Source organism: Leopardus geoffroyi, chromosome C3 (assembly GCF_018350155.1).
Source record: "Leopardus geoffroyi isolate Oge1 chromosome C3, O.geoffroyi_Oge1_pat1.0, whole genome shotgun sequence".
Lineage (NCBI taxonomy): Eukaryota > Metazoa > Chordata > Mammalia > Carnivora > Felidae > Leopardus > Leopardus geoffroyi.
Window position 1 is genome coordinate 4350287 of NC_059338.1, and position 11371 is coordinate 4361657.

Here is an 11371-nt window from a genome sequence, read left to right on the forward strand (position 1 = left end):
GGAAACTGGGTGAAAGGCACACAGGATTTCTTGCACCATCTGCAACATGCACCCATCTTTACCAACTCAGACCCGTATCCTATGAACAGAGATGCAAACCTCCACCAAACACCAGCACATGGAGTCCAGCGCAATATAAAAAGAATTATACACTACAGCCAAGTGGGAATTATCCCACGAATGTAAGGTCGACTTAATCAAAAATCAATTATTGCGGTGTATTCACACAACAGAGTATTCTGTAGCCGTCAAAGGGAATGGAATCCTGACACCAGCCGCAGCACTGGATGAGCTTTGAAAATGCTGAATGAGAGAAGCCACACAGAAGACCACCCATTGGATGATTCTGCTCACGTGAAATGTCAAGAAAGGGCAAATCTATCAAGACGAATCCATGGAAGAGTGGTTGCCCAGGGCTGCGAGGAATGAGAGCTACTATGTACAAGTTTCTTTTTCAGGGTGAGGATGAGGCCACAAGGTTAGATTATGGCGGTGGAAGTACAACCCCACAAGTAAACTAAAGAGTTACGTACTCAAACGGTAAATTTTATGGATAAGTTAGATCTCAACGTTCTTTTTCCAAAAAAAAAATCGCAAAAATGCCCTGCAATCTGTTGATAATTTAACACAGAGGCAACACCTCCCATGCATCTCAAATTCCTGAGCTCAAGACACAGTAAACATTTGAGGAAGCTGGGAAGTGTGCATCCTTTGTTGACAAAGACAAAGAGAAGACCTTCGAGAAATCTCTAAGCAGTGCTTGAATGGAGATAGGTTTGGGCCCAAAAGGATGTGCCCAGTTAACTGAAGCCGCGCATCGTGTCCTTACCCTATGAGGACGGATAGATGAGGGGTGGTGATAAGTCTGTATGTGGAACTCAGGGTCCGTCCTACGGGTCCAAGGCCCCATCGTGTCACATACTATGAGCTGTGGGGACCCTCTCCATCTATGGTCAGGCGTGTGGGCCATGTGGTCAGACAGCCTGAGTTCCGGTCCCCAGGCCCCCTCCCCCCACTGTGGGATCTAGGGCAAGTCACAGAGAACCTGAAATGCAAAGTATACGACCACCTCGTGTTTGCCTTGAGGGCTAGAAGAATGGAGCCTGGCAATCAATCAGCCTAGGACAGTGTGGCTCGTAAATTAGTTCTACCACCAGCGACAACAGACGTGGGGCGGCAGTGGTGGTAACGTGGGAAAAACCGTGCCTGCAGAAGTGTTACAAATCTCAAATGAGAAAAAACGAAGGGTTCTTTGTAAATTGCTGTGTAATCTTGGGGAATTAAGTGATGTGATTTCCTGCTATAGAGCTGGTCACATCCTCGACCTTCAAATATCGGTTCCCTTCCCCCAACCCAACACACACACACACACACACACACACACACACACACACACAGGCAGTGGCAAACTGGGTGGGTGTCTGGCACTTTCTGGATCTGGTTTTCTAAGAATCTGGCCTGTGTGCCAGGCTCATCCTCTGGTCCTTCGCGGAGACTCCTCTCTCCCGCCACCTTCTTTTCTGCTGAAGGCTCAGCGCCCTTCACCAAGACTTGACTTGTCACCGGGCTCACTGTGCTATTTTCTCCTCCAGCCAGTTTCTAACAGGCTGAGAAAAGGGAAGGCGGGGAAGAGAGGGGAGGACCCGGCCGAAGACACAGAAGATCGGATGGAAGGCAAAGCCCCCATGGACGTCTACTTTCCTAGCAGGTGACTTCCTTTCTCCTCACCCCAGGCGAAAGGGAGACGATAAGGCGCCAAGGGTAATGTTGCCAGATGCTTCTATCAGCTACACAATGCCAGAAAGCGCATCACAGGCCTCGGTCTTTGGAAGCGCTCGCCATCTCATCCGTGCCAAATCGTAAGAAGTGTCTGCAACGTGTCGGGCCCTGTGCCGGGCGCCGGCAACACAGACAGGTTTAGGTTCTGACAGCCAGGCCCCTCCACAGCTGGCCACACCTTCCCTCCCTGCCCAAATTCACCCCATCAGATACCCTGATCTTCCACTCTGGCTTCATCCTCGTTCTGGAACACCCCAAGGAGAACGCAGTGCCCGTTCCTCTGTGACCAAAAGGCCCGACGGCCCCTCCCACCGCCCCGCTCAGGGTGTGCACTTATCCAGCTCCTGCTCAAGATCCTGAGCTCCTTAAGGCTACAGGCTTCACCCGGCTTAGGACAGGAAGGGTACGTTATACTCAGAACACATACTCTGAAAGCGTGATGGTTTTCTCTTACAAGATGCACCTTTTTTGAAAAAGGAAATACACCATGATACAGGTGTAATGTGCTGGGGTTGCTCCGTGATAACTAATGTTACCTGGGTGAAGGAGGAGGCAGGAGGAGCTGTTGGGGAGGAGGCCCATGAGGGGGGAGGAGGCCCAGGAGGAGGCCCAAGAGGAGGGAGGAGGCCCCTACAATAGACCTTCTCTCACTCCTGTCTGCCACACAGGACTTGTCATTTCTCAAACATTCTGCGATTTTTCTGACTTAAGCCTTCGTAGTGAGGGTAATTTTGATATATATATAAACGCTGCATATGCGTGCGTACGGCATTGCAGGAGAAAATGTATTTCTCACTGTGGGTTTCAGTTGAAACAGTCTTACAAAATCCTAGTCTACATGAATAGCTTTTTATCTTTGGCAGATCAGACGTCTTTGAAGATCTGATTTAAAAATGCACATGTGCCCACACTCACACAACTCTGCGCGCAATTTCAGACAGTTCGCAAATCTGCTGAAACCCAATCAAGACCCACGGACCTCGCCTTCAGAACTGCCCGACCGTCAGTCAGGTGCTGAGCCTCACAAAGACATTGGCATCACCTGTGGACTCACCCAGTCTCCCATGGGAGACAAGAGATTCCAGGAGAAGGCACCCAACAGGCTCGGGCCCCTTGACCTTCGGCGATCTGTTGAAGGGAGAGGCGATCGCAGGTGACCAATACTAATTTTATGGTTAAAAACATGACAAAAAGAAGGTGGAACGTGGAAAGACTGACCTTGGCGCTGAGACAGTAATGAGTCACTTATTTCCAAACCACAGGAGCATATCAGGTAGGTGTTATTCCACTGAGGCTCTTCCAATGTATTTGCAACCTCGAACGGGAGATGCAAGAGAATTCCTTCATTAAACACGCAACTGTCCAACCAAGGAAAAAGGGGGAGATGTGAGCAGAGAAGAGCTGGTCACAAGAACTCTGATAGGAAAAGACATGGGAGACAACTAACCCCTCAGCACCCACCCCCCACCCGGGAAAGCGGGCACTGTGGGCCTTGCTGTATGGAAACCTGCAGCTTGCCCTCAAAGAGGAAGCAAAGCCACGTACCCAGACTTAGCCGCCACTACGGGATTAATTCTCAAAGGCTTTCGAGAAACAAGATACATTTTTCAGAAGAGTCCTCCAAGGAAGGCACCGCTCCTACAGAAGAGACCCCTGTCTGTTCCCCCTCTGCTCCGTTTCCAGGCCTGCAACCAGAACATAGTTTAAAAAGACTTTGGTTTTGGGGGCGCCTGGGTGGGTCAGTCGGTTAAGCATCGGACTCTCGACTTCCGCTCAGGCCACGATCTCATGGTTCATGAGTTCGAGCCCCGCGTTGGGCTCTGCACTGAGGGCACGGAGCCTGCTTGGGATTCATTCTCTCTCTCTCTCCTCCTTCCCCACTTGCACTCACTCTCAAAATAAACTTAAAAAAAGATCTTGGTTTTCTCGTACAAAAGCAAAGGCTACTCTTCTTGAATACACACTACTTAAGTGGCCAGCAGGGATAAATTCATGCAAACAAGGGTCTCTCTTTGGGGCAACTATTTATTTTTCAACCAACAAATGGTAAGGAGAGTCTTTTTAAAACACTTGTATTAAGGATCCTGTAACTAAATCACACAAGCGGAGAAGTCTCAGGTGGGCCCCGGGATTCTTCAACTGAAGTCACGCTGTCCTTGTCACTAGGGCTGACTCACCCTCTGACCAAAGCCCAGCACCAAGTGGCCAGGGGAAGTGGGAGCCAGGATGTCACTGCCAACACTCGTGCATGAGAACAGGCCATCTATGTGTCCGGGGGAGGGGGGAGGGCTGCCCTCCCTGGAGGAACATGCATCCTGAGCCGAAGTCCTAGCTTCTGCCTTCTTCCTAAGGCATGAAAGCAGGATTCATGCCAAAAGTAGTTTGTGGCATAGTTTTTTTATCTGGTCTGCTCGTGAGATGTAAAATGTTTGTAAGCACGGAGGGAAAAACGGCCAGGACTAAAGGAGTCCGTCCATAAAGAAATGCTTTTGTCCACAGCTCTCTACATGGTACCCTTGACCTCCAGGAACCTCTGACTGTAAACAGGGGCCAACAGGAGAGCGGTGTTGATGTCGGTCTCTGGGAGATGGTGTATTTTCTATTGAATTCACCAGCTTGGGCTTGTGGTCGGCAAGAGACACGCCATCCCGGACGTGACCCGAGTGAGGTAACAGGCACAGGTGGCCTACAGAGGTGGTAATCCTCAACATGGGGGAGGCCAGGAGCACACTGGTGCAAGAAACGTAAACCAAGCCCGAGCGTGCCTTAGCACACGCGCGGGGAATAAAAAATCTTTGACTTCATGCCCAGCAGTGTCCGTGCAGGAACATCACATGGCCAGAAGGAGATTACAGAAGAAATGGGCCACCACAGGGCCACCAAAGGACAAGTGGCACAGGGATGCCATCTGGACACAAAGCTGTGACCGGGCCAATACAGAAGGCCTCACCAGCCAGCTGGGCACCCACCTTCCTATTCATCAAGACTGTCCCCAGGCCCCACGCCAAGCCGAGGGAGCAGCCTAGACTCGAGAGAGACAGGCCCAGCCAGCTGGGCTGACTGGGGAGAAGTGTGGACCAGGCCCAGACCCCAAGGCATCTCGGGCTCAGATAGCTTCAGATTGGAGGCAGACAGGCCGCCCAGCCCCGGCCCCCATTCGGCATCAAGAGAACAAAGCAAATTGCCTTTTTGAGGTCGGGAGTGGGGTGGGGGGAAAGACCGTACCTAGGGATTTTCAGATGAAAATGGGGGGTCAAGAAAGCAAAGAACAAGACGACCGGTTGGTTCTAAGACACAAGACCAGAGGGCCCTGTGGAATGATGACCAGCATGTACAGTGTCTACACCGGCCAGCACGCTCTGGAAGCGGCCCGCGGCCAACGCAGGGGGAGCCGAAGTCAGCAGCACCCGCCGGAGACGGACGGCCGCTCGCCACGCTGGCGATGCCCCGCAGGACGAGCCGCCAACTTCCCTAAGGCCTCTCCCCTAGGTTCTGTGGTTTGAGGGATAGGAATGAGATGGTTCGAGTGAGAAAATTCTTGCTCTGACCTGGATCTGGGTGGTGGGCAGAAACGGGGTCGGGGCAGACGAGAGGGCAAGAGCGAGACACAGCGGCCCCAGCCAAGGCCTCTTCCCACCGCCCGAGCGAGGAGCCTCCCGGGCTTCGTCCCCGTGAGCGCTCGGCCTCCGAAGACGGGGAGCACGTTCCAGCACAGAGGAGGAACCTCCTCTCAATGCTCAGCACCCTTACCCCGCGTCCCCGCCGCCGTATTTGCTCTTCTGTTTCCACCTCCCCCCCCCCGGATGCCACTTCAGTAAATCCGGTGACATCCTGGAGGAGGCGGCTTTCGGGTGCAACTCTGAATTCCAAGGTGAGATTTCACGGAGGTCGTGGGGTCCAGGTAGAGGACTGAACCCGAAAGGTGACACAGTTGTCAGGGATCGTCTTTTACAGACGAACCCGGAAACTGGGAACAGAGTGAGATCAAGGACAGACGCCGTGGTGCCCAGGCTCCTGGACAGAGGTGCACTTGGGACCCTGCCAGCGTGGGGAAGGGGACGAGGCGCCAGCCGGCAGCCTGCAGTGTGGCATTTAGAGTCTGAAATAGCTGCTGGGTAGAAAGGTCAGTCGTGATCTCAGGTGGACACGGATTTTTCTCTGTCGTTGGGGGAAAATGTTACAGGGTGGGAAGCAGAGAAACAAAGGCTTCTGTCAAGAAGAGAATCTAAAACCTGTAGAGAAAAACACGCTGGCTCCTGAGTCCCTACAGCAATCCTGCTTCTTTCCTTCCGTTACTTGCCAGAATGACGGATCCTCGGGAGGGACACCTCCTTCCTTCTTCCCCATCGTCCCCCGCGACTCGGTTTCTGCCACGCTCCCTTTAAGGAAACTGCTCTTCCAAAGGTCACCGAGGAAGGTTTTATTGCTAAATCCAGCGTCCTTTCCACTCCGATCTCGCTGATGCTCTCACTGCCACAGGACACCGCCTGCCAGTTCCTCCCCCAAACACGCTAACTCGGTTTCCATGACAGTATACACGCTACCCTTCTCTCTGCCAAGCACGGTCGCCTCCCTCGTCTTCCCTTGCCTCCAACCCCATGAATGCGAATGTTCCCTCGAGACGGGGCTGGGCCCCCCGACATTTCATTTCCTCCCCACCGGAGGAGAGAATCCATTTGTTTCCATGTATTAGAAGTCGACTCCTCTGAAACTTGCAAGGTTTTTTTTTTTTTGTATTTTTATTTATTTTTTTTTAATTCAAGTTAGCGAACCTACCATGTATTATCAGTGTCAGGAGTAGACCCCCGTGATTCGTCACCTACATAGATCCCCCAGTGCTCATCCCCCCAAGCGCCCTCCTTAATGCCCATCACCCATCTAGCCCATGCCCCCACCCACCTCCCCTCCAGAAACCCTCAGTTTCTTCCCTGTACTCCTGGTTTGCCTCCCTGTTTTTATCTTTCTCCTTCCCTTCCCCTATGTTCATCTGCGAAGCTTGTATTTTTAATCCCAAGTGGCATACATATATCACAGATGTGCCGCTGGCCTTTCCTAGGTGTAAATCCTATTATCATCTCAAAGTCAGCATCGGGGTGACTAGACTTCCCCCCACCTCCTCCGAAGAAGCTCCTTCCTTCCTCTCAACTCTGCAGCATAAGCACCACAGTTTCCCAAACCACACACAATCGTTAACTTTGGAGAAAAATCTGATTCCACGTCCTGTGTATCTGTCAAAAAAAAAAACAAAAAAAACCTCATCTGTGCCTGGCTGGCACGGTCAGCGGAGTGTACGACTCTTGATCTCCTGGGTTGTGAGTTCGGACCCCACGTTGGGTATAGAGATTCCTTAAAAAATTAAAATCTTTAAAAAAAAATCCTTGTCCTTCTCCTCTTACCATAAGACGCTGCCATCAGTCTAAGATTACGTGCCTTTGACTTCCACAACCGCCTATGAGACTAATGCTCCGTCTAAATGTCTCCATGGTCTTTCCGTTGCTTACAAATAAATGCTTTTAGGTTTCCTCACAGCCAACAGAACACATAGCAAATAATCCTTTATTAGCCCCAAAATGCTGGTCTAGCTCATGTTCTGCTTCAGTCTCTCCCTATCCAGTCTGTCCCAATGGTTACCGTGACCTAAGGTCTTCCATTAACACCCAAAGCCTTGGAAAGGGTCTCAAGCATTCAGGCAATGTTCCATTCTCACACCTCTGCCTTTCTCTAGTTCTGAGTTCATGCCACACCCTTTCCTGGCACTGCCCTCTTCCCCCCATGCCCCCTTAGGCAAACTTTACTGCCTGCCAACTGATGTAACCAGAACAAGTCGACCTGAGGCACATCGGTGGCCCCACTCCTACTCAACATCCACATAGAGCCATCTTGCCTCCCCGACCCTCAACCCTTCCAGAGCCACCCAGACGGGAACCGCCACCTCGGCCCTGAACATCCACTGGCAGGGAGGCACCAGGAGCCTCTCGGCCACCACGGGGATGATTCACTTGGAGAACTCCACCCAGTTCTGAAGACCCAGGATTCGGTTTTCCTCTATTCTGACATCAGAGGCTTCCTCTCTGCACCTGGAAGGATCCCACGTCCAATTTGAGGACTCCTGAAGCTCCGACTTTTCTCTGCCAAGGGCTAAGAAACATATTCCAGAGAAGGAAACTAAAAAAGAGACCCGCCCCCACCTTTTCCCATTTACTGGGAGACCTCCTTTCCCAGCCGGGCCAGCCTGTGTCTGAACACGGTGTATAACCTCGGCACTCGGCCCTAACGGCAGTATAAACTCCATTACCTCTGACCTCCCCAGGACCACTCACCCCCCAGGCCAGCTCCACACCGTCATGCCCCAGAGAGAAGATTCTCTCCCACGTTGATCTCCAAGCCACTTGTGATGAATGGAATGATCGTGCATGACAGACACGAGGAGAGGTCGGTGAGCCCTGTATTCTTCTCAACTTCTATGGGACTCATGAGCATCGGGGAAGGGGAACCACACGGCACCGGGGTTCCTGGTGGAGGTTACTTCTGGCATCACCTGCTCCCACCACTCAACCGGATTCTCCTTTTTATCGCTGCTGTTTCATGTAAAGAGCCCTCGCCCTGTTTGAATCCTTTGAAGCCACAAATATACACCAGGCTCTTTTCATGTGCAAGAGTAATTAAATCAAATGAGTCCCCTAAAAATGAGTAAGCCCTCGTGCTCGGCTTCAACGAGGACAGGATGACAGGTAAATACACTCTTTATCCGTAATAGGAGACAGACAACGGTAATGCCCATTAAAGGACTGGAAATAAGAGCCTCCAGACGCCGCTGTGCACTCTGTGCATATTATTTTATCTCGTTTAGCCTCACAAAAACACGGAGGTGTCTTTCAGAAAAGGAAACCAAGGTTCACAGAGCCCTAGTGAGTCCCAATAGTCAACCACTAGTAGATTCTATTCACGTCTTCGATCTCCACCTCATGGGAGTCAAAGGTGAAAATAACGCCTAATTGAGACATCAGGACAGCCTTTTGAGATTGTGAAGAATGTCAGAATCGTGTAAAACAGACAGATAAGGCAGAACGGAGGCAAGGACCAGGAAGAATGCAGTCAGGGGAGCCGAGCACAAGAAACAGCAAGGGGAGGAGGGGAGGATTTGACGGGGAGGTTGGAGCAGAACGCGGATGGCACTGGCTTCCGAGCTGAAGGACCTGTTAAGTCAGTTAATTCAGAGGCCACAAGGTGGGGGCACCTGGGTGTGGCTCAGCCGGTTAAGTGGCCGATGGCGGCTCAGCTCATGATCTCACAGTTCATGAGTTCAAGCCCCACATCAGGCTCTGTGCTGTCACCATGGAGACCGCTTCAGATCCTCTGTCCCCCACCTGTGCGCGCGCTCTCCCTCCCTCCCTCCCCGTCTAAAATAAGCAAACATTAAAGAAAAAAGAAAGCAATAAGGTGTATAATCCCAACTCCCTCAGGGGCCCTTACTATGCAACAAGCCAGGTAAGGCTTTACAACCTGGGATCTAGCCTAGGAAAAGTCAGAGAGTGGGAAATGCCGAGACATAGAAAGATAACCTGAATGATGGTTAAGAGAATTCTTGGCATTTTTAGTAATAGCAGAGGGAATGGAGACAGAGGTCACACTGACGTTGTGCCACCGTAGGTCACCATTGAATCCCCAGCACCTAGTGTCGTGCGTGGGAATTAATGAATAAATGCAAGTAACTCACGAATCAGGCTCTCACCAAAACTTAACGTAAATACACTCTCCACGCCAGGGACTCGAAGAAGAAAACAGAGGGCTGTGCAAACATCTCTGCAGACAGTGGACAGATTGCCAGGAAAGTCAGTCCTCATGAGCAATGGGAAAATCCAACAGAAGAAAACAACCACCACACTAAGAGGAAAGTAATAGTGAAAATGTCAGCTTCGGGGAGACAAAGTGCACCCTCCAGACTTCTTGTCCCTGACCGAGGGCACGGACCATGTTGCTCAGTATTGAACTGACCAAAGGTGAAGGGACCCTTCTGGATCTGCAGAAAGTAGGATCTCGGGATATCAGGTAAACAGAAGTCCACTTTACAGACGTATGGACAGAGGCCTCGCACGCAAAGCCGGGGAGGCCAGAGCTCAGGAGGTGTCAGCAGAGGCTCCTAAAGAGAACAGGGGTGAGCCCCCCACCTCCATGGGCTGACTGGGCCCCTCCTCCCGCTCCCGGCTCCACCTCCCGCCCCTCCCTGCCAGGAACCAGGTCACAGGGGGCGGGGCTCCCCGGCAGCCCCTGTACCTAATAAATAGCCCCAGTGATTTCCCAACCCTCCTTCCATCAGGGGCTCTGACTGTTGACCCTGGGGACAGGATGGAAAATCCCCCAAGCCCCATCCTACGGCCGCATATAAACCCCGGGGAGCCTCAGGCCTAAGAGGTGAGCCTCAGAAGCTGGGGGGTGGGGTACAAGCACGGTGCCTTCTGTACCCTCAGCCCAGTCACTCTGCCGCTGGCACAGCCCCAGGCCGAGCATGGATAAGCTGCTGCTTTGGGTCTCTGCCCTGGCCAACCTCCTGGGAGTCTTTGCTCAGACAGGTACAGTGGTCGGGTGGGGGGGGGGGGGGCAGAGAGCACGAGATGAGACAGGGGGGTGGGTAGGTCATTTTCGCCCTGCATGTGTGGTGAAGGTCATCTTCCTCTACCCCACGGACCTCAGTGGGAAGGTGTTTGTGTTCCCTCGAGAATCTTCTATTGCCTTTGTGACCTTGACCCCAAAGCTGGAGGACCCTCTGAAGAACTCCACCTTGTGCTTCTGAGCCTAAGGTGACCTGCTCCGTACCCACAGCCTCTCCTACAACGCCCCGGGCAAGGACAGTGGGCTCCTGGTCTTCAAGGACAAAGTTGGGAGTTACTCCCTGTACATCGGAAGAACCAAAGCCACCTTCAAAGTGACCAAGATGGCCCCCAGCCCCATGCACATCTGTACCAGCTGGGAGTCCTCCACTGGCATCACCGAGTTTTGGGTCAATGGGAAGCCGCTGGTGAAAAAGGGTCTGAAGCAGGGTTACACCCCAAGATGGTCCTGGATGCCTACGGGGGGGGGGGGGGGGTTTCAGAAGGCCCAGTCCTTGGTGGGGGAGATCGGGGACTCGTACACGTGGGACTCTGTGCTGTCCCCAGAGCAGATCCTACTGGTGCAACAGGGCTCCCACCTGAATCCCAACGTCCTGGGCTGGTGTGTGCCGACCGATGAGCTGAAAGGGCACGTCGTCATCAAGCCCCTGGTGTGGAGCTGAGCCCGACTCAACAAGAGCACTGGAACACGACCCAGGCGCGAGGAACCCGCTCAAGGCCGCCGCCCACGAGATCCCACTGCCTGTGGCTCTTGCTTTTTTCAATTTCCCCGTCTGCACGCTGCCGAGTAAAGCAAGTATGTTGCATTGTGCCGCCTGCTTCCGGGAGGTACTTGTTGCAATCTTCGGCACTCTCTGATCCGCTTGTTTGGAAGTCAGTGCGTTCTTCTGGAGCACAAGCAGGGTGCGGAGTGGGGGGAGGGGCAGCTGTGACTAAAAGGATGCGTCACCACGCCCACCCGAGGCTCAGGGAGCGCGCAGGGG

General features: G+C 52.6%; 1 protein-coding gene across 1 annotated transcript; it reads left to right on the top strand.

Annotated features, from left to right (window-relative positions):
• Positions 1–10285: 10285 nt before the first annotated feature.
• On the top strand, positions 10286–11050 carry APCS (amyloid P component, serum). Its single transcript, XM_045454955.1, is given in 2 exon segments — positions 10286–10344; positions 10459–11050. Coding segments are annotated over 2 exon segments (651 nt in total).
• Positions 11051–11371: the final 321 nt, after the last annotated feature.